The 23,291-nt window shown below is 39.2% G+C and overlaps 1 protein-coding gene across 11 annotated transcripts in view; it reads right to left on the bottom strand.

Annotated features, from left to right (window-relative positions):
- LOC121648453 (protein prune homolog 2-like) overlaps positions 1 to 23,291 on the bottom strand; it is a 106,265-nt gene that overhangs the window by 55,383 nt on the left and 27,591 nt on the right. For 2 of the 11 annotated variants that reach the window (XM_041998576.1, XM_041998571.1), the window contains 10 exons: positions 22,892 to 22,968; positions 22,379 to 22,600; positions 21,851 to 22,033; positions 20,805 to 20,904; positions 20,289 to 20,420; positions 18,863 to 18,949; positions 18,530 to 18,628; positions 18,034 to 18,075; positions 16,617 to 16,652; positions 13,785 to 14,380 (listed from right to left, as the gene is read on the bottom strand). The exons of 1 other annotated variant lie outside the window; for it this stretch is intronic. In XM_041998576.1, the coding sequence (XP_041854510.1) occupies positions 14,353 to 14,380; positions 16,617 to 16,652; positions 18,034 to 18,075; positions 18,530 to 18,628; positions 18,863 to 18,949; positions 20,289 to 20,420; positions 20,805 to 20,904; positions 21,851 to 22,033; positions 22,379 to 22,600; positions 22,892 to 22,968 (1,006 nt within the window). In that variant the 3' untranslated portion in view covers positions 13,785 to 14,352. Of the gene's footprint in view, positions 1 to 13,784; positions 14,381 to 16,609; positions 16,653 to 18,033; positions 18,076 to 18,529; positions 18,629 to 18,862; positions 18,950 to 20,288; positions 20,421 to 20,804; positions 20,905 to 21,850; positions 22,034 to 22,378; positions 22,601 to 22,891; positions 22,969 to 23,291 lie in introns of those variants that run through there. 8 more of the 11 variants (XM_041998572.1, XM_041998570.1, XM_041998575.1 and 5 more) reach the window with 8 other exon arrangements.

Genomic DNA, 23,291 nt, shown 5'->3' with positions numbered 1-23,291 from the left:
GTTCTTTATTACTTATGCATTTTTAAGGTTTTCTCCAACACACTGCAGGCTGAAGCGACCCAAATCCGATTTTTTTGCCCCTATGCGACCTGTCTATCTGATCTTTTTATAACAGTCTGAACGACACAGATCTGATTTTTTCTTTTTTTTTTTTTTCTTTTTACCCTGTCCTGTCCAGCATCCTAACATACAGAACGGGGGTCTGTGTGCCATATTTTGCTTGACAGATTTGCTCTACCAAGGGAGACATGTTATATACATGGCTGCCCTTGATATTTTTATTATTTTTATTGTAATCTTATTTTCTATAGTCTTTATATGTCAGTGCCGAACCTGACAGGGAGATAGAGGAAGAGAGAGAGAGAAAAAAAAAGGGAGATCTGATTTTTTCAAATGCGACCTAGGTCACTTGGATATGTGGTCCTAAATCCGCTACATTTGCCATGTGACTTTAGTCATCATCACTCTTTCACCACTTCTGGCTACAACTCTGTACTCACACATTTCTCGTACAGACTTTGCTGCCACTGTTCCACAAAATGCCATGGCCAAAAATCTGGCTCTCCTCTTTTGTAATCTCCTTCTTAAAACGATGCCATTGAAAATGTGCTGCTATGGTTGGACAATAACTTAAAATTGCAACATAACGCTCCACTATTACCGCAAACAGGAAAACGTCACACGAATGCTCACTGTCACGTCGTCTTGTCTTCTACGCATTCGGGACACTTTTGGTGCACATAAGGTTCATACAGGAGATCACATACAAGTCACATTTAATTGGAAATGTGAACAGACTCTCAAAAAACTGGATTTCACAAAAAAATCTGAATTGAGCATTATGCCCTGCGGTGTGAACCTAGCCTAAGAGCTCTGCTAGGTTTATATTCTCTGAACATATCAATCAATCAATCAATCAAATTTTATTTATAAAGCGCTTTTCATGCAAAGGCAACACAAAGTGCTTTACATAGTATAAATGAATGCATATTAAAATGAAAAAAGAAAATCACAGAACAAAAACAATAAGCCATTTACACACCCAGTTATGTGACAGATTAAACACCTCCCACCCACCCCCCCTCACCCATCCACACACACACACACACACACAAACTCCTAATATCTGTCTCTGGCTTGGCGCTGCTGTGAGGAAACGGCATTTTTGGGGACCCATTCACACCAGGAGCCAGTCAAGTCATGTTTGCAGAGGGCAGACCAAGCAGGCTTGACTCCCAGAGTTTAGGATCCCCATAAAGAAACACTGGAGTTAAAAATGTTAAAACAGTTAAAACAACGATAAAATAGGGAAACAGTTAAGAAGCTACATCAACAGTCTCTGCAGCCCTGAGGCTCTCTGGCAGGCTGTTCCACAGTTGAGGACCAAAATGATGAAACGAGGTTGATTGATTGATGATTAAAACAACGATAAAATAGGGAAACAGTTAAGAAGCTATAATAAAATATAATAAAATAAAATAGATAAATGAGACAGATAAGATAAGATAAGGTGAGATAAATAACAGAAAATGAATAAAGTCAAATCAAAAGGCTAAACTAAAAAGGAAGGTCTTGAGCCTCTTCTTAAAAACATCAACAGTTTCTGCAGCCCTGAGGCTCTCTGGCAGGCTGTTCCACAGTTGAGGACCAAAATGATGAAACGAGGCCTCACCGTGTGTTTTAGATCTAACTTTGGGAATAGTTAAAAGGCCGGTACCAGAGGACCTCAGGGTCCGCGAGGGCTCATAATTTGAAAACATGTCAGATAAATAAGAAGGCCCAAGACCATTACGACATTTATAAACAAGTAAGAGAACCTTAAAATCAATCCTGAAGCGCACGGGGAGCCAGTGCAGCGATTTTAAAACCGGTGTAATGTGTTCCTGCCCCCCGGTCCTCGTCAGAACTCGTGCTGCCGAGTTTTGCAGTAACTGTAAACTAGAAAGAGACTTTTTGGGAAGACCAGAGAGCAGGGCATTACAATAATCTAGCCTGCTGGAAATAAAAGCATGCATTAGTACCTCCGTGCTGGCAAAAGAGAGAAATGGGCGAACTCTGGCGATGTTTTTAAGATGATAAAAGCCTGTCTTTGTGACATTTCTGATGTGTGAAATAAAATTCAGCTCAGAGTCGAAAAGGACACCCAGATTTCTCACACACTGAGAGGGTTTGAAGTTTTTCAGTCTGCAGGAAATTATCTCTCTCTTGTCTTCAGGACCGATGACTAAAACCTCAGTTTTGTCCTGGTTGAGCTGCAAGAAATTCACTGCCATCCATGACTTTATGTCTAAAATACAGTTTAAAAGGGTATTAACTGGCTCTAGGTCATCAGGAGACACGGCGATGTAAAGCTGTGTATCATCTGCATAGCTGTGAAAATCAATGCCGTGTCTCCTGATGACGTCCCCAAGTGGCAACATGTAAAGATTAAAAAGTATTGGGCCTAAAATTGAGCCTTGGGGAACCCCACATTTTATGTCATAGATTCCTGAAGAGCATGTATCCATACTCACCAAGAACTTTCGATCAGCCAGATAGGAGTAAAACCAGTTAAGAACAGTACCTGAGAGGCCCACCAGACTTCTCAGTCTGTCTAATAAAATCTGGTGGTCCACTGTATCAAAAGCAGCACTAAGATCAAGTAGCACCAGGACAGTAAGTTTCTGAGATTCCAAATTACGTCTAAGGTCACTGACAATCTTTAAAAGGGCCGTCTCGGTTCTGTGGTTTGTCCTAAAACCAGACTGATACTTTTCTAAAATATTGTGTTTGTTTAAAAACCCATGTAATTGAGTATAAACAACCTTTTCTATAATTTTACTTAAAAATGGTAGATTGGATACAGGTCTGTAGTTGTCAAGGATGTTGCAGTCTAAATTACTCTTCTTCAGAAGAGGCCGCACCACAGCTGTTTTACAGGCAGATGGGAAGACACCTGTCTGAAGAGAGCAGTTTACAATATTTAAAAGCTCAGACTCGAAGAAACCATAAAATGTTTTTAAAAGAGATGTGGGAATGGGGTCTAAAAGGCAGGTTGTTGGGTTTAGCTGGGAGAAAACTCGACCAAGCATCTCTGCATCAACCAGGACAAAACTCTCCAGTGTTTCTTTGGCTAAAAACAATGCTTCAGATCTGTTAAAACTAAAATTTTGTTGTGATACAAGACTGGATCTAATAGCATTGATTTTACTTATGAAGTGACATGCAAAGTTCTCACATGCGTTGGCATGGTGGACTTGTTACCCCCAGTATTTATTAAAAGGTCGATGGTTTTAAAAAGGAATTGGGGGTTGTTTTTGTTATCTGTAATTAGGTTTGAGAAGTAGTGTGTTCTTGCCTCTTTAACAGTTTTATTGTAATTTTTGAGTTGTTCACGTAAGATTTCATAATGTATTGTGAGTTTGGTTTTTCTCCATTTTCTTTCAGCTCTCCTGCAGCCTTTTTTCAATTTTCTAATTTCTTCATTTCTCCATGGAGTTTTTGATTGTGTTTTTAATGTTTTTGTTTTAAGTGGAGCTACTGAGTCAATGGCAGATGCCAGTCTTTTGTTAAAATTATCTACAGTAAAATCACATGATGTAGATAAAATCTGAGCAGGAGTTCGATTTAAAATGTCAATAAAATTTGCAGCCACTTCAGAATTAATATACCGTTTCCTCACAGTTCTCACCGGGGCCTGCCGCTTGCTAAAACTGGTGATGTTAAAAAATACACAGTAGTGGTCTGACACAGCCAGGTCAACAACAGAGGACACACCAGTGGACAGGCCGTAGGTTATGACCAAGTCCAGGGTGTGTCCCCTGTTGTGTGTACACTGTGTGACGTACTGCTTAAAATCCATATTATTTAAAAGGTTTAAAAATTCACTGGTATGGGGATTACCACTATTGTCGATGTGTAGGTTAAAATCACCAGTTATTAAAATCTTGTTGTATTTGATATGTATGGTAGATAAGAACTCAGAAAATTCTTGAATAAAACCAGAGGGAGGATTTGGTGGTCTATAAACTGTTATAGCTAAAATAGGCGGATTGCTAAAAACAAAGGAATGATGCTCAAATGAAGAATAGTTTGTCAGTGTTATTGGTTGTGCGGATAATGACCGTTGAGCAATTGAAGCTGTTCCACCACCCCTCTTACCTCCCCTGATAGAAAACAAAAAATTAAAATCTGGTGGGGAAGCCTCGGTGAGAATAACTGATGCATCAGCGCCAAGCCAAGTTTCTGTCAAAAAGAGACAGTCAATGTTATTATCTAAAATCAGATCATTAATAATAAAAGATTTATTTGATAATGATCTTACATTTAAAAGAGCCATTCTAAAAGTTGTAGGTAAGTCCAATTTTGGGGTTGTTGATGATGGATCTAATACAGGAGTTGTTTGTATAGGACGGAGACATCTGTCAGAGCTACGAAAATGTAAATGGGAATGTTGATAATTTCTACTGGTGATGTGTACTGGAATATGATGGGTAACAGAGACGGTGTTAACTGGAAAGGATGTGTTCTGACTGGATTGTCAGTCTGAAAGAGCTTTGCAGGATTGAAGGGTGAGATTAATGTTCAGAGCAAGGAGTTGAGAACCTGCATAGTTGGGGTGAAGGCCATCTGATTGGAAGAGGTACGGTCTATTGAGAAAGGTGGTGAAATTATCAATGTATGGGATATTAATGGAGTGACAGTAATGTTTTAACCAGATGTGGAGTTGACGAATTCGGCTGAACTTAATGTCTCCAAAACGTGGTGAGGGTAGTGGTCCAGAAATGATGCACTGTGTATTTAGCTGTTGGATGTTGTGGATGAGGTTGATAAAATCTGCCTTCAAAGTTTCTGACTGTTGTAACTTGAGATCGTTTGTACCTGCATGTATTACCAGAGTTGTGGCTGTGGGATGTTTATGAGTCAGTTGGTGGGCAGAGTTGAAGATGTCATTGACTGTTGCACCTGAGTGGGAGGATGTGTGGCACCTGTTCATGCGGATGTTTCGAACGATGGAGTCACCAAGGACGAGCACGCGAGGACCAGCTCCAGCCGGCAGCCTCACAGGATCCACGGCACCAGCAGCCAACATGGGAGCCTCTGCGGCGGCAGCCAAAGGAGGAGAGACCACGGCGGTATCAGAGGCAGCAGACGCCGGAGACGAAGCTCCTTCCCTGGCAGGGTGTTTCCGGGCGGGGCTGCGGCGAGACGCGGCGTTTTCCTTTACCGCGGCTCTGAGGAGCTGTCGCCGCTTTGTGGAGGATGAGCCCCGGGATGACCGCCGGGAACCGGGCGCCTTGGTCTGCGCAGAGCCGGTGGCTGGTGCAGTGTTGGTCGGCTCCGGACCGACAGCGCAGCTGGGTATCATCCCCTCGTCAGGAGGCGGTGCCGACAGGACCTCGAAGCGGTTTGATAAAACCAGGGCGGATGTTTTCTTGGTGCGGCATGTTACCTCGGACCAGAGTGGCGATCGTTTAGGTGTGGAGCTGGATGAAGGCCGGGGAGAGGTAGCGAGATCCCATGGCACGGTGTCCTGAAATGCCGATTTCAGCGAGGCTATGCACAGTGACTGCTGGTGGGCCACATCCAGCAGAGAGTTAAGTATTTCACTCTTGGACCTCAGCTCTTCTGATAGCTTCCGGATATCTTCCCTCAGGTTAGTGATCAGTTTGTCTTTTGGTTCCAAGCAGTTATCCGGAAGGGTAGCCATCTCAAACCGATAGCTAGCAGTGGCTGGGGCTTGTTGACAGCAGCGTTCCCACGCTGTCAGTCGGCGGCTGACAGTAAAAAGCGAGGAACTCGCTGGTTAAAATTAAAAACAATCCTTCTCCACCGTAAAAAGGGAGCTAAACGTTCGACTGGTAAAAAGTTAAAAACGATATAAAAAACCGTTAAAACCAAATAAAATCCAGATAAAATCCTCAGTCAGCGGCATTAGTAGCGGTGCTCCTCACAAGTCATTAATATCACAGATGTATTCTGGTTCTAGACCTGTCTGAGATTTGTCAACAGTAAGAAGGGTTTTAAATCTATTCTGTGACTGACTGGAAGCAAGTGTAAAGATCTCAAAACTGGTGTGATGTGTTCAGATCTCTTAGTCCTGGTTAAAACTAGCAGCAGCGTTTTGGATGAACTGCAGATGTTAATGCTCTTTTTAGGAAGTCTTGTTAAAGACCATTACAGTAATCCAGCCTACTGGAGATAAATGCATGGATGAGTTTCTCTTGGTCTTTCTGGGAGAATAAACTTTTAATTCTGTTGATGTTTCTGAGCTGGTTAAAAGCTGTCTTAGTGACAGCTTTGATGTGGCTGCTGAAAGTCAGATTTGAGTCCAATGTCAGCACTTTTGATGTGGCCCAGCCTTACTGTTATGTTATGGCATTATTTTATGACTAAGAACTACACAGGCCGTTAGTTATGACGTCTGTAAATCAACGCATGTACGTAGAGGGCAGTAGGACCCACATATATCATGTGAGGTTAATGTGTTATTGACGGAGTCAATAAAGTGAAATGCCTATGTGGCTTAAACTGTGGCTTAAACTGAAAGAAAAAAAAAGAGTAAGACATGGTGGATGATGATGTGCACCAAGCTCAGTGGGACCAAGCCCCACATTCAACATTCAGCCACCAGAGACCTTTGACTTTTCAAAGCCGCAGGAGTGGGCCAAATGAATATGCAGATTTGAAAGATTTCGCCTGGCAAGTAATCGTGATTAATTTCAGCATGTCATGCAATTAATCACAATTAAAAAAAAATGAATTGTTGCCCAGCAATATAAATATATGTATATATATATATACATATATATATATATATGTATATATATATATATATATAAATATAAATTAACATTAATGAAAAAACAAGTGCTAAGTTTGTGGAGGCCATAGCTATGATACCAACAACCAGTGCAGAGTCAGTTGATGGACTCCTGGATCATTTTAATCTGAAAGTCTTGAATGTAATGGATGCTGTTGCACCGATAAGAATCAAGAGCACCTTGAGCAAACAGAAAACACCATGGAGAAACACCACTGTGGTTACCAGCCTAAAAAGAGTATGCAGAAAAACTGAGCAGAAATGGCGGAAAAATAAACTTCAAATTCACTATGAGCTATACAAACAAAGTCTGCGTTACAGTGAGCTGTGTAAGGCCAGAGAGCTGCATTTATCTGAAATGATTAACAAGAACATCAACAATTCTCGCACTCTGTTTGCTATGATTGAAAAACTTACAAATCCCCCTATACAGATAAGCCCAGAGCTCGTTTCCACTGAGAAATACAACCAATTTGCCAAATTTTTTAGCCAAAAAATTAAAACAATTAGGCAAAATATTAATTCTACACAGTCACACAAGAAAACTAGTCTGTGTCTAAAACCCAAAAATAATTTTGATGTAATGTTGCAACTTAAAATGGTCGATTTAAAAATCCTACAAGAAACAGTTTGGCATTTGAAATCAACAACATGCACTCTGGTCATGATAACATCCGACTTTTTAAAAACAGTTTTTACCTCAGTAGAAAGTGATCTCCTACTGATAGTTAACAGCTCACTGGCATCAGGCATTTTACCCAAGTCACTGAGGATAACTGCTATTAAGCCACTCCTAAAGAAAAGGACTCTAGATGCCTCTATAATGAACAACTATAGACCTGTCTCTAACCTCTCTTTTATTTCCAAAATTACTGAGAAAGTTGTATTTCACCAGCTTAATGACTTTTTAAATGAAAGTGGAAATCTTGATAAATTTCAGTCCGGCTTCCGACCTCATCACAGCCCTGAAACTGCAGTGGTCAAAGTGTTTAATGACATCAGGTTGAATACTGATTCTGGTCAAGTATCAATCCAGGTTCTGTTGGATCTCAGTGCTGCGTATGATACTGTAGATCACAGATAACTGGTTCAGGTCCTATTAGAAGGCCAGAGTTATTTTGTTACGATTGGCAGCTATGAATCTGAGCGAGTGTCCATGACTTGTGGAGTCCCCCAGGGGTCAGTCCTTGGACCTCTTCTGTTCAACTTGTATATGCTCCCTCTGGGTCAAATATTACAGAACTATAGCATTAATTATCAAAGTTATGCAGATGATACACAACTTTATGTGTCTCTGTCACCAGATGACTGCAATCCAATAGAGTTATTGTGTCAGTGTCTGGAGCAAATAAACACCTGGATGAAGGGAGAATTTTCTACAATTAAATTAAGACAAAACTGAGATTATTCTGTTTGGTAGCAAAGAGAAGAGGGTCAGCATTGGCAAACACCTGGAGACTCGGGCTCTTAAAATCACAGACCAAGTTCGTAACCTTGGAGTGTTGATAGACTCAGACCTGGCTTTCAGCAGCCACATCAAAGCTGTCACTAAGACAGCTTTTAACCAGCTCAGAAACATCCACAGAATTAAAAGTTTAGTCTCCCAGAAAGACCAAGAGAAACTCATCCATGCATTCATCTCCAGTAGGCTGGATTACTGTAATGGTCTTTTAACAGGACTTCCTAAAAAGAGCATTAAACATCTGCAGCTCATCCAAAACGCTGTTGCTAGAGTTTTAACCAGGACTAAGAGATCTGAACACATCACACCAGTTTTGAAATCTTTACACTGGCTTCCAGTCAGTCACAGAATAGATTTTAAAACCCTTCTAATTGTTTATAAATCCCAGAATGGTTTAGGCCCAGAATACATCTGTGATATGTTCAGAGAATATAAACCTAGCAGAGCTCTTAGATCCAAAGACTCTGGTCAACTAGTCCAAACCAGAGTCCAGACTAAATATGGAGAAACAGCATTTAGCTGCTTTGCTGCAAACAAGTTGAACAAACTGCCAGTGGAGATTAAACTTTCACCTAAAGTTTTTTTCACATAAAGTGCCTTGCCTTGTTATTATCAGATCATCTGGAATGCAGTTTGGCCACACATCTTGAATGGCACAAGAGTGGGTGTTGCCATTTTAGTCAGCATCTTATCAAAAGGAGTTTACAAATTAACATGGAACATGGTTCAGAGGAGATCATTTAGGATGTTGGTAAAACGGTACATAACTTTAAGCAGGTTCCTGTTGTCAAGTCAAGAGGCAGGTTTATCAGGATAGTCTCATTTACTAGAAGAAAACAATTGTTCTTCCTTAATGTTTTGACCATTTACCATAACATCCTTTTATAATATTAATGATCATAACAAGTTATACCTTAGTTATTTTCTTGCACTAAATGAATTGCACTGAGCAAAGGGCCAAATGAATATGCAGATTTGAAAGATTTCGCCTGGCAAGCAGCCTGAACGCTAGCTCTGGGGAAAATCAGGTATATATACATTGATTAACTGCATAGGTGATGAGGCAGATGACATCCTGCGTCGGCTAAACATAACTGCAGAGCGAAGAGGGACATACCAACGTGTAAGTGATGGCTTCTAAGCATTTCTCATAGTAAAGAAAAATGTAATCTACGAGCATGTCAAATTCAATATGCGAAGACAGGAAGAAAATGAGACTGTGGATGCATTTAACACTGCATTATATGCTCTGGCAGAGCACTGTGATTACGGGGGACTACAGGACGAGCTAATATGTGACCGGCTAGTCATTGGTCTGATGGATAAGCACCAGATGCACCTGGTCAAACTGCATCAGAATGTATGCAGCTTGACCAGGATCTTACACTCGAAAAGGCTATCAAAATGGCAAGGCGGACTGAGGAAGTAAAAAGGCAGCAATCTTCACTGCAGGGAGACACCAGGACACAGGCAAGTGATGCTAAATGTATTGACAGAGTGCACAAAGGCAGCAGTAAGTTTGCTAAAACCAAACTACGCCAAGAAAGCAGTCAAAGTAAAGTGCGGAGCACCCAGCACCGTAAAGTAAATGCTCAGTGTCATAAGTGCGGGAGGTCTCCATCTCATTTAAAGTAAGACTGCCCAGCTAAGAAAGTAAAATGCCATTTATGTGGAAAAAAGGGACATTACGAACGTATGTGTAAAACTCAAAAGACTGTACACAAAGTGGAAGAGGATGTTGATACTTTATTTCTTGGCAGTGTTACAAACAACAGGGAGCCATGGAGTGTAAACATAAAACGAAAATGAAATAGCAACAGAGGTTACAGGTGGTCTGGAAGGAGTTGTCTGCCACATGGACGACATGTTGGTCTGGGGCAGAACACAAGCGGAGCATAACGCTCGCCTACATGCTATGCTTAGGAGGATGCAGGAGGCGGGCATCAAGTTGAACACTGACAAGTGTGATTTATCAAAGCAAGAAGTGACCTTTTTAGGTCATGTTGTTTCTGCCAATGGCATCAGTCCAGACCCAAGCAAGATGGAAGTGGTGAGAAAAATGAAAGAACCGACAAATGTTACAGAACTGAGAAGCTACCTGGACATGTTTAACCAGCTGGGTAAGTTCATCCTTCAGCTGGCGGAGAGAGACAAACCATTAAGAGACCTTCTTTCAAGAAAGAATCACTATCTATGGGGGGGTTGACCAGGCACAAGCATTTCAGGACCTGAAAGATGCATGGACATCACCCCAGCTCTAGCCATGTACGACCCGAATCGTGAATGCAAAGTCTCAGCAGATGCATCATCATACGGCTTGGGAAGTGTGCTGCTCCAGAAATGGGATGAGGAGTCGCAACCAGTGGCCTATGTATCATGATCTCTTGTACAGATGGAGCAGAGATACGCTCAAGTGGAAAAAGAGACTTTAGGGCTTGTGAGAGATTCCACAACTTGCTGGGGTCACAGCAACTGGATGTCCTTACTCCTAGGATCCAACAGTTTAGGATGTGCCTCATGTGGTATTCTTACTCCATCTTGCATGTCTCTGGGAGGTATCTATGGACAGCCAACATGATGTCACATGCTCCAGTGAATAATGAGGAATCACTGGATGACAGGGAGTTGCTGGAGGATACAAATATATATGTGGATATGCTCTTGGAAAACCTGCCAGCAAGCACCTGAGGCAGGAGCTGCAGTTAGACAGTGTGTGTGCACGTGTGATGCAAATATGTGAGGAAGGATAGCCTACACACTACGACAGTGAACCTGCAATGAGTCTGTTTTGGGCAGAACAAGCTTCTCTCACAGTATATGATTGACTGTTGCTCAAAGGAGACAGACTTGATACCCCTGCAGCCATGAGAAATTATGTACTCACCAGACTTCATGAAGGTCACCAAGGAGTAGTGAAATATAGGGAGCATTCACAACAGTCAGTGTGGTGACCTGGGCTAAGTCAGCAGCTAAATGAACAAGTCCTCAAGTGCAGAACATGCAGTGAGAGACAGAACCACACAGAGCTGCTGATGCCAACACTCCGGCCAGCCATGGCAAATGTTGGGAGCAGATTTGTTTATGCTGGGAAGCAAAACCTACCCATGGTAGTGGATTAAGCATCGAGATTTGTGGAAATTGCTCTGCTCACACCCTCAAAATCATCTAATATAATCCACCACTTAAAATACATTTTTGCATTCCTGAACAGCTGGTGACAGACAACGGACCTCAGTTTTCTGGAGCAACTTTTGCACAGTCAGATGGCTTTCACCATGTCACCAGCAGCCCAAAATATCCTCAAAGTAATGGTGAAGCTGAACTACAGAATGGATACGGCCCAGCTCAACTTCTCATGGGGAGGAGGTTTCGCACCACGGTGCCAACACTTCCAACCCTGCTGAATCCTGCTCTTCTTGACATGGATGCTGTTGCTCAAAAAGAAAAGGAGAAGGGGATGAGAGATATGCAGCAGTGCAATCTGCATCATCGAGCAGATCATCTTAATCAGCTTACTCCAGGACAAGAAATATGGATAACAGATCAAGGTGTAAGCGGATCTGTGATCAGGTGCCATACAGCCCCCGTTCCTACATAGTGGATGGACCTCGTGGGACTGTAAGGAGAAATTGTTGCGACGAAGTCCATGCCAGAGCAGAGTGAGAGTGGTGCAGCTGAGCAACCCTCAGAATGTGTGTCAGAACAGCACTCTTCAGACTTACCTGTACAGGACTCTTCAGACCTGCACACACTCCCAGAACTAGGTTTGGGAGAGCACCATGGCAAGACCATGGTAGCTGGTAAGACCAACTAGGTTGGACTTATAGAAAAAACAACAACAAAAAAAGAAAAAACAAATGTTCTTAAGTTAGTTTAAAAGAAGTGTGAATTCATGTTCATGGTCCTGCTAAGGTTTGGAGTTTATACAGGTTTTGTTACCTTTCAACCACGAGTCAGAACAATCCTCAAGGTCTGTTGGATAAATGGCAGTCTAGCTAGATAAAAATAACTTATTAATTAATAATGATTTGATCTTTTTTTTTTCATAGTGACAGGCAGGAGCTCATTATGCAAATAAAGCTTGGAATGAAGAAATGTAGTCTTCTGTTAACACTAAAAAAAAAAAAGTGAGGTTTCTCAGATCACACTAATTTCTTTCTTAAATAAAAATAAAATAATTAAAAAAAAAACATGGTAAAAGTGTATTATGAATCAGTTCAGTGTTGTCTTATGTCTTTTATAGATCAAAGGTAGAAATTTGGGTAAAGTTCTGCAATATCACATAAGATATCCATAATTTGAATTTTCACAAATAGAATAAGGGATCCACAAATCGAAAGCTGTTTTATTCAATCTGCACACATTGTAGACTATTCCAGTCCAGATTTGAAGAGTCTTTTTTTTTTTCTTTCAGGACCTGGTCTAATGTGGTCTAAAAGAAAAAAGGTCATAAAATTAGCCTATTTGCATTTTCACAAAAACAATACAAATTTCACAAATCATAAACTAATTTAATTAATCTACACACCCTGTAGAATATTTTAGTCTATTGCAGTTTTTGATGAGGATTTGCTCCAATGTGGTTTATTTTTATTAAAAATCAGTAGATAAAAATAATCAGTAGTAGAATGGACCTTTACCCATATAGCGAATCTGCGTGCACAGATCTGAAAACAGAAAACATAGTTTATCAACCCGTCGGACCGGATTGCAAAATAGAGAGCACAGTTTTGTCACCTGTGCACACAGATTTCCACCAGCTCTTTTTTAGTTTATCCACTGGCATTGCCAGGCTCTGTAGACCCCTGGTTAGCAATAACAAATAACTGCTTGTTAAATAAAGGCTTTCACTACCTACTTCATGGGAAAATGTAAGAAAAAAATTGGACATAATTGCCAGAAAAAGAAAGATCATTAACAAATCTTTGTTAATCATTGACAAAGAAGCACTTGGAACTGAATTTAATGTAGCTTAGTGAATTTAAAAAAGGAAGTAACTGTTCAGGAGGAAAACATATTTAATGAAGTAGATAATTTTTTTTTTTCTGCAACAAATCTATACAGCACAAGCCACATGTAAACTTGTATAAATAAAAGTAGACATGGCTCAGCCTGCATCTAGGCAATTTCTAGTTTTATTAATGTACAACCAGACACACACCAACAAGCATGACAAAGCCATTACTCAAATTATACTCTGACAATTGTCTACTTTTGGCTGTGATTGCATCTCATGTCAAAAGTAACTGCGGAAGCATGCAGCACATTACAGCTACTACTAACTGCATTTTTACTACCTCATATGTTTAGCGACATGTGGCTTTAACAGAACTGTGTGGATCATTTTAAAGACTTAATTATTGCAAATGCAGAATGACATGTTAAGGCAGTGAAAACCCTCTCCCCACAGGGAAACACCTTCACTCCTGAAAGATTAAAAAACTAGCTTGGCTCTTGTTTCATGCTACTAAATTCCCTACAGCCTTTTACATTACAAAATTAAGTTGTGTGTGGATTACATTTTTGTAAACATTGTACTAACAGAGTCTGCAAACAGGTCTACTACATTTCAATGTTCTTATTGTCCAGGAAGAACAAATCTTTCTTGTTTTTGCAAGCAGATGGTATGTAATACAACTTTTTAAACATATTAGATTATAATTACAATTTTGGCTTTAGAAAATACACACTTTGATCATTAATACATGAAGTTAACGGAGCTAGTAAAGACTACCAGGAACTACTTTAAATACATCCAAATCAAAATAACTTACACTGATGAAGTACAAGAAAAAACAAAAGACCAACATTATCAAGTGATGTGTCAAGTACTGTAAAACAGTTTGAAGTATCTCCCCTTCAGCACAGTGACAGTCTCTGCAATGCAAGCACATTACTGTACTGTACATCAAGCATCCTCAGGTCTAATGAACCACCCGATGTTTGAACCACAGCAAACCTTTCTGCTCCATTGCTAGTTGCCTTTTAAACAACAATGCCCCATATGCGTCATGCTGCAGTTTGGTTTTTCATTCAAGCTGAGCACAGCAAAGTGCAGAAAGAAAATGGGCTGCAGCCAAGTGTCTTGTCAGACAGCTGAGTGTCCCTTGTCGACTCTGAGAGAGAGAGAGAGAGAGAGAGAGAGAGAGAGAAGAAAACATGTTTTTTTTTTACACATAACTAAACTAATTTGTACATAACTAAAAATTTGAAGCAAAATTATCATAGGCAATAACAGTATTGCATCTGGGAAATTACATCAGTTGTAGTCATAAAATAAATAACAGTAAGTGTACATCTCTTTTAAAGAAGTCTTAGTTCATCACAGTTTTCTGATTAGAATGGATATGACCAGTAGCTGTGCCAGTATCCAAATGATGTAAAAACAAAGTCTCTGTAGACTGAACACTGTTAACTTTGCATCTGTGCGGTGACCATGCATGCTCTTAAACTTACAAGACAAACTATCTAGTTATTTTTAATACATTTTACTCTCCAAATAATACAACTCACACTGACAGCTTTGCTGTGCATCAGGCTGATCATACTCTGTATTTGCTCATTCTACAACCTTTCATTTGAAAATGGATAACTTTTCTAAAGAAAGCACCATGACTGCAGTTTTAGTTACTGAATAACAACATCTGCTAATGTGACTGAAATTCCTCACCAATCAGAACTGAGAAAGCCACTTAGATAAGAGCTGAAACAGGAAACAGAACCAAGAAAAGAAGTCCAGCGATCTTTTACTGGTTGACTGACATTCAACACCAACAACAGAAACAAGTCAAACTAGATTAACCCCTGTAAAAGTATGGCAAACAATCCTTCAGATTAGCGATCTCAGGCCATTTCATTGAGGTGTTTGCATAATGTAATCTTCTGTTTCCCTGCAGTGGAATTTTCTTGAAATATGAGATGGAGATTTAAAAACTTGTGCCTGCCTGAGCAGTGCCACAGACTGATGGACTCCATGCCACGCCGCACTGCTGCAGTAATTAAGGCAAAAGGAGCCCCAACTAAGTATTGACTGCTGTACATGCTCATACTTTTCATGTTCATACTTTTCAGTTGGCCAACATTTCTAGAAATCCCTTTTTTTTTTTTTTTTTTTGATCGGTCTAACTCCGGTCCTCTTGAGCTACTGTCCTGCAGGTTTTGGGTTCTACCCTGATGCAACACACTTGACTCAAATCACTGGGTCTTGTGCAGAGGTGTGTTGTAGTAGGAGACATCTGAAACCAGCAGGACAGTAGCTCACGTAGATCGAAGTTGGAGAACCCTGGTCTAAATAATATTCAAATTTTCTGAGATACTCAATTTGGGGTTAGTTGTCAGTTATAATCATCAAAATTTAAAGAAATAAACATCTGAAACATGCCAGTCTGTGAGGAATGAATACAAGTTTCACTTCTGAATGGATTTACTGTATATAAATCAACTTTTTCAAGCAATTCTAATTTTATGACGAGCACCTGTATAAGGTAAACTGTTGTAAAACCAGATTTATTTAGTCTCTGGAGCCATGGGTGTCTTTCAGTGCTATGTCATCTATGTTCATGCACAAGTATAATTGTTCATTCTTAGAAAAAAGTAAAGGTTAGTAATCTTTTGAAGTTACAAAATAGGAAAAAAGACTGACATGAAAAAGACTTTTGGTAGGTACCACATTTAGTTAATGCTTACTAAGAGTCTTACATTTGTTTTTGTTCATTCCAGCTACAAAAGCTTTCTGTTCTGTGAGGTTTTTGGCCACTCTCCCCTGCACTATTCTTCTTTTTAAGGTCTATTCACAGATTTTCTTTGAGGTTTAGGTTGAGGGAGTGTAAAGGCCATGGAGACATCTTCAGATTGAAAATCTTGAGGTAGTACATTGTAGAGTTAAGGATTATTATACTATTCTAGAAGCCATCCTCTTTCCATTTTCAGCTTATTTACAGATTATATAGTGTTCCCTTGTCAAAATTTACAGGCATTCAATTGAATCCATTCTTCCTTCCGCCAGTGAACTTCAATATGATCATTGTACTCCCATTTAAAAAATAATATGAGAGTCTGATTCACCACCACCACAATCAGCTAAATCTAATTAAGGGCCTTTAGTAGTTAAATTAGCGTAATTATTTGGATTTTCAACAATCCTTTGAGCAGTTTGCTCTAAAAGCTTGTGAGGCATGTTGCTCAGTGGAGCCTGTGTCTGATTGTTAGTAAAAAGTTTGATGAGTCAAAGTACATACAAAACTTTTAAATTTGCAGCACCAAGCTTTTCCTAATGATGCCTGAACAGGTTGTAGGCTACAGGTTCCTAAAAAAACAAAAATTGTTTTTCCCTGATGATGGCTTACCACTTACTTAGCTGACGTCTCCTGCAATTCTGTGTCCAGTCTGCTTCAGCATTGGGTTGGAAGGCAGAGAGCAATAGTTAGTGGCGGGTGGGGGTGGGGGTGGTGGTAACAAGAGATTGTGCAGCTGTGTCAGTACACATGCAATGAAGGGGATTAGTGGCCTATAATAATGCTGCCACATAAAGACGAGTAGAGAAAAGAAAAAAAAGTATGAAGTATGAAAAGAGTGAATACATTAAAGGTAAGAGGAATACACTACAATGCATTGGATGTGATAAATATCCTCATTATGTTTAAATACTTTCTATACATTTTATACTTCTAAAAGAATGAGATGAAGTCACTCAGGCTTCATGTTCCTGTAGTGACAGTAAGCACATACACACAGGTGGGAGACATGGCCCACTGGCCAAAATTAGATTTATTCTTCTATTTTTCCTTCTTGTCATATACATTACTGTCTCAGTGTGTTGAAAAAAAGAACTCTCAAGGGAGATATTAAGGTGGTTAGTTTAAGCTCGCGACAACAGGTCTAGTCAATCAATGGCCCATGGAGCAAAAACAACCCCTTTACACCCCTGTGTCTGCATCTTTACTCTGAAAACATTTTGTGGCAGTTTGCAAATTTGCTTCCTTTTTATTTTTATATTTTTTGGCTAATTCCTTATGCATCGAAATTCCACAGAGCTTCAGGTCAGCCAGGTTTTGTGACTATCAGTGTTAAGCTGGATGTTAATGAAAGCAGCTACAATAAAAATGTTACACAAGAGTCAAATGGACAAATCAATATAGAAATATGGCAACAAGGTATAAATAAGTATAAGTATGAAAAAATCTTATCATTACTTTAATTGTAAATACATAGGATCAAGTCAGACCTAAGAAATGTGAATGTCTGGCCTTTTTGCACCTCCTCCATTAAAAAAATAAAATAAAAAATATATATATGTATTTGAATTAGTCAACACTGTGCCTTAGAATTTCTAAACTGAAAACATTTAGCTATGAATTAGCAGAAAGTTCCATCTGTGAAATTGTGCTTCCCTGTTTGCAGTTTGCTTCTGTATGCATTGCACTGAAATTCCACAGAACATCAGGTTAACATAGCTGGGGTTTGACACTTTATATCAGGTTGTTAGTGAGGGCTACTGCATGGATTATTCCGTGTGTTAATTCCACTAAAAATGTGATGAAAGGTTTAAAACAAAAAAAACAAAAAACACACAATTTAAATGGGAAGTCACAAAGCAGACTGAGATAAATGGAGAAATCAGCATCTGTGTCCTCTTATATTGGATAAGAAGACAGCCACAATTCAGTTAAATGTTAGTTTCAGCACAGGGAATTTCTTAGCAGCATTCAAGGCATTTTCAAGATGATCCCCACAGTACCAACTTATAGATACAAGCAGGTAAGTGGTTTACCTCATGCATGCAAATTTGTGTAAAACCTTCTTCTTGTCATACCTTAGGGCAGAGTGAGAGATGTGTAAATATGCCAAACTAGGCACATTAAAAAAGTTTAGCTCTGATTGTTTTCTTTTTTATGGGAAAGTTAACAAGTGTGTCACAAAAGTATTTGTAAAGCAGTTGAAGCTGAAACTACAGCATTGGTCATAGACCAAAGCCTTTAGACCATTCAATGCCAGAACAAAGCAAACAGCAGTATGGAAAAAAGTTCAGGTAAATATTAAACATGACTAATTCTTGCAGCAGTAAAAATGAAACTTATTTCCTTGACAGTAAAAAGAAACTTAAAATTTTCTATCCGAGCCTCTGCAGACTTCTTGTTCAAGTTTTTGTTTCTAATTAAGATTGTGTAATATAAATAACTTTCCAAACTATCACGTTAAGCACACACAAAACAACTACACATGCTTGCTTATTTATTAAAAAACATTGTTAAGACAGGTAAACTCACTTGAGAATGGTTGGTGGAATATGAACATACTCCATGGGGATGATTTCTCCAAGCTCCCGCAGACTGTTTACATACTTGATTTTACTGCTGAACTTTGAGCTGTAGATAATATAAGTCAGAAAAATTTGTAACTGTGATGGATTTGCAAAAAAATATTTAAAACTGCTGTATGGAGTAGTCTACAGCCAACTTTCATTTCTGTCCACTCTGTAATCATGGCTGTAGTGGCTCATATAAATAAGTGAATATTTTATTTATCTATATATCATATAATCATTTGTTTGAGATGTTTACAATGATTCAGTATATTATTTCCAAGTATAAAAGTGAGACCTTATGAATGGCCTGGTGATTCCTAACAAAGTCCGAATGAACCAGGAGGGATGAACAATGATGAACATCTTTAGGTTTTTCTTCAGTCTGTGGGAAAGAGAAAAAAAAGAAGCAGAGAAGAAGCAGAGTTAATGATTTGTAGACGCTCTGATTCAGTTATAATCTCAGACGGAAAGCATAAATGTTTCAAAAGGAGTATGGTGTAAAACTCAATGTTAGGATGTAGCGACTTCTAGTGGCACAAATTGGAACTGCAACCAGCTGATACCACAAACCTAAAGAAATCATGTATTAAATAATATTTCCAATAAATGTAAATCGTACAAAAATCACTTTTACACATTTCATTGTCTCTATATACACACAACACACTACTCTGTGTGCAAAAGGTGTGAGCTAAAAGAGCTCCCTAAAATGAAATGGGTGTCAGTGACATGCAGCATTTTCTGGCAAGAATCACAGAATGCAATAGGTCAAAATGTACAGGTGCCATAATTCCAGATGTGCAACACACTCCTCAGTAATGAGGCATATACATTGATGACCTCTGAAATAAATTCATTTCAACTCCAGAATAAACAGAGGAAGAAGTGTCTTAGTAAACATATGACTGATTTCTGACGTGGTTTATAACCAGAGGCCTCCCTTGTTTAGTCTCATTACCACATTAGCTTTACAGTACAAAGCTTTTCCATAGAGCTTTTCAACTCTAATGGTTCAAATATGTTAATACACAGAATTTCAGAGATGACCATGTGGCACAAAGTGATAGATTCTATTTTTTACTCACCATTGCAAATCTAAGTTAACTTTAACTTTATTTGGCAGTACATATCTAGCAAAACACACTGAAATTTGTCCTCTGCTTTTAACCCATCACTAGTTACACTTTGAGCAGTGGGCTGTCGGACTCAGCGCCCAGGGCCTTACTCAGGGACCCACTGTGGTTTTTACCTTAGTTGCCAGCACAGGGACTCGAATACTGGTTCTCCAAACCCAATCCCACCTCTGTAACCACTAGGCTACCATTCCCCTGATAAAACTGTAAAACTATAACTGATAAAAAGCACAATTCAATTCTTAATTCAATACTTAAAACGAAAAAATTATTCATTCTTTATCACATAGTAAGTCAGTAAGTAACTGGCAAGTTTCCTCCTGATGTGCAAAGTAATGTTAAAGTTGTTGTTTAAAACATAATGATAGTGGGGAAAAACTTATGGCAAAGATCAAGCTCCTGCATCAGTTGTCACTTCGATTTAAAGATTTAAATTCTTAATTTTTGCTTTCTGGAATACAGTTTAACACAGTGTCAACATGTCTGATATGTAATCAGATTGGATTAAAGAACTAAACTGTAAGAAAATGTTAAGTTACACAACACTGTGCATTACATTTGCTGTGGGTTTGCCTGTGGCAATATTACCTCCGGTCTATCATTTGGTAGCACCTTTTCATCCAGGTGAAACCAGGCATCCTCCTACGAGGAGTGGCACCGTTCAGGTACACAATCATGTAATCCTCGGCCACCATTAGCTCCAAGGTACTAATTACATACCTATACCGACACAATGAAAAACATCTGTTAAAGACAGCTGTTTAATTTACACAAAGTCCACAATTAACTGCAGAGTTCTGATCTTGGTTTGCTTTATATAACTGAGAGTTATATGAAGTAAGAAATTATTACAACTACAGCAAAACGTGATATTGTATATCTAAAAGTAAGTATGAAGACTTGTGTCCAAGAGGCCATTTGCATGAATGGATGCTTTTCTTGTCTAAATAATCGAAACTTTGTTCTCAACCATGTTCTAGTCAGGCTCCAATTCTCATGAAAAGAAGAGAAATGTTTCATGCAGCTAATTAATGATGGTGGCCGCTAGGATATTTTGGTCTACATGTTCTTGTGGAGATAGGAATGTGGAGAAGCTTTACTTACAGAAAAAGGTTTTCCATTACATAATTATAATTGTCACAGATGCTGTCGGGTAGGAAACACGCTGCAAAAACAATGATGGCGTTCTTTTCAGCGTAATACCCTGAAAACAAAACACAAACCCATGCACAAAGATGGCACTGTCACCAGGTATGAGTTGCAAAAAATATTTCATGAAAATGTTTTAATGTTCTAAGCTGCTGTTTTCATCTTGTTCAATAAACAGCTTGAAAGCCCTTACAGAAAAGACAATATTAATAGAATAGAATTTTTGTTTCTCGCATGTCTATCATAGCTGGGTGTTTGTGAGGGACTTTTCTCAGCTTTTGCCCAGTACATGCAATACTAAATGGGGTCTCTATGGAAAAGAGCTGGGCAGAGTTGTGTCCCTTTAAACTGATGTGGCTCTGTTTCAGTCTAAATAGAGGAAGAACACAAATACAGCAGACAGGAAGCTGGTGTGACAAACAAGAGGTGTACACAAGGATCTGATTGGTAAAGCAAAGCACAGGGAAGCAACAAAAACAGGTCTAACACATGTAAATGATGATGGAAAGCAAAACGGAACAAATCACATGATGAAAAAGAAACTTAGCCACAAACAGGAGACATTTAAATAATAACAAAACTGAATGAATGATCAAAATAGCTGAATCCCAACACCATCATGGGTATAAAAACAAACACAAAACAAAAAACATTTTAAAAGTACAAAAATGATCATTTTATTTCACTGTCCTGGCTTCTAAAATTAATTAAAATTAATCAAATTTAGCCAAATTAATTCATGGTTGCTCCACTGTTCAGATTTATATAAAAACTAAACTAGTTTCAGAGGTACAGCCTTAAAAAAAGCTCTTCGTTTTAGTTGCAGTGGTACAGTATTTCGTTGCCATTCAGGCTTTTCCAACACTAAAAACGCCTTCGAACAAAACATAAAGGGGAAAATGACACGGTACACTGGAACAGAGAAGATTTAGACAGATCAAATCACCAGAAACTATGAAACATGTAAGAAACTGATTTTAGATTTATTTGTGTTTGTGTACCTCCATGAGAAATGACTCTTTTGTATGGCTCGATGCACTTCATGTCAATGCGATGCTCCTGCTCCCCGATTACCACGCTCCTCCACAGCCCACTGTCCCTGCTCACCTCTGCTGCTCGATGGCCTGCGACAGCATCACTTGAAGCTGCAACCGCAGCCAGATCAGCTGACTCCTGTGAGTCTGCTGTTTGTGACATTGATGATATGAGTTTAAGAAAATGACATACAGTAGTTATAAAAAATACTGACAGTTTAATCTCTAAGGACAACATATGGTGGAGAGAACGACTGACAAATCAGATTTGAGAAGAGGATGGTGCAAGAATATAAGTACTTTTCTTATTCTGAGTTTTACAGTTTTTTTCCTTTTCATAGAGGTCAAGAAAAAGATACTGAGATAAGTAAATGATGTGTCAACAACTACAATCTGCCTTTGAAGGTGAGATGGGCTATATGTAATGAAACGTATACACAAAACAGCATTTTGAAGTCAGTATGTACCTCGTTTACATTTAATCAAAAAGTTTACCATGTGCATTGAAATCCATTGAGTCTGCCTCATCCGGTGTGTCCATGTCATCAATGTTAACGTCCAGATCATCCCCAGTATCCAAGGCCTCGTCTTCCGTGTCCAGAGCATCTTCTGAGAGGAGAGATCCATCACTGTGGTCCAGTGACACATTCATTGGCGGAGCTGCCAGCTTTCTCCTCTGATTAGACCCACCTGATGTATCTGCTGAGGAGGGTGGGTCTGTCCAGACAGAATTAGTTTAATCGTCAGTACTGTGGGTTAACTTGTGAGCGCCTCATAAAAAGTCACAACTCAAAGCAGTCGCTTTTTTTATGAAGTTAAAGAAGAAAAAAAAAAGTCCTACATTGGCTCTGAAATCCACCACACAACATAATAAACATTTATTTGTAATTTATATTTTTTATCTTTAATCTTATACCTTAGAGCATTTACTTTCAATATATAGAATAAACACTGAAAATGAAAGAACAAAACATTTCTAACTTTTTAATAGATGAAAATAATTCAAACCTTCTCTGTTATTCAGCTCCTCAGCAGTTTCCTCACTGGAGCCCATCCCTGCTGCACCAACTCCCTCCTGGGAGTGTCTGCTCATAGGCACAGAAATAGAATAATGAGCCACTACATAAATTATCATTGCTATGACCAGTGCCACCAGAGGCACAACTACACACAGTATTGGGCTAAACAAGATGAAGAAACTCATCTATCTAAAAAGTAAAATAAGCAAAATGTTCCCATGTCACTGAATCAAGGAGTTTGCAATCTGTTCACTTGACTCTGGATGTAAAATATTTCAGATGTGACAAAGCAGATGGAGAGAAACTGACTCGCTGCCTTATTCCCAGGCTGCACGTGTGGGCTGAGGACACAATACTGAGCAGTGTTACTACCTCCCCCCAACCAAAGC

Source organism: Melanotaenia boesemani, chromosome 11 (assembly GCF_017639745.1).
Source record: "Melanotaenia boesemani isolate fMelBoe1 chromosome 11, fMelBoe1.pri, whole genome shotgun sequence".
Taxonomy (NCBI): domain Eukaryota; kingdom Metazoa; phylum Chordata; class Actinopteri; order Atheriniformes; family Melanotaeniidae; genus Melanotaenia; species Melanotaenia boesemani.
The sequence above is the reverse complement of the archived record's forward strand: the minus strand, read 5'-3'. Positions and strand labels throughout refer to the sequence as shown.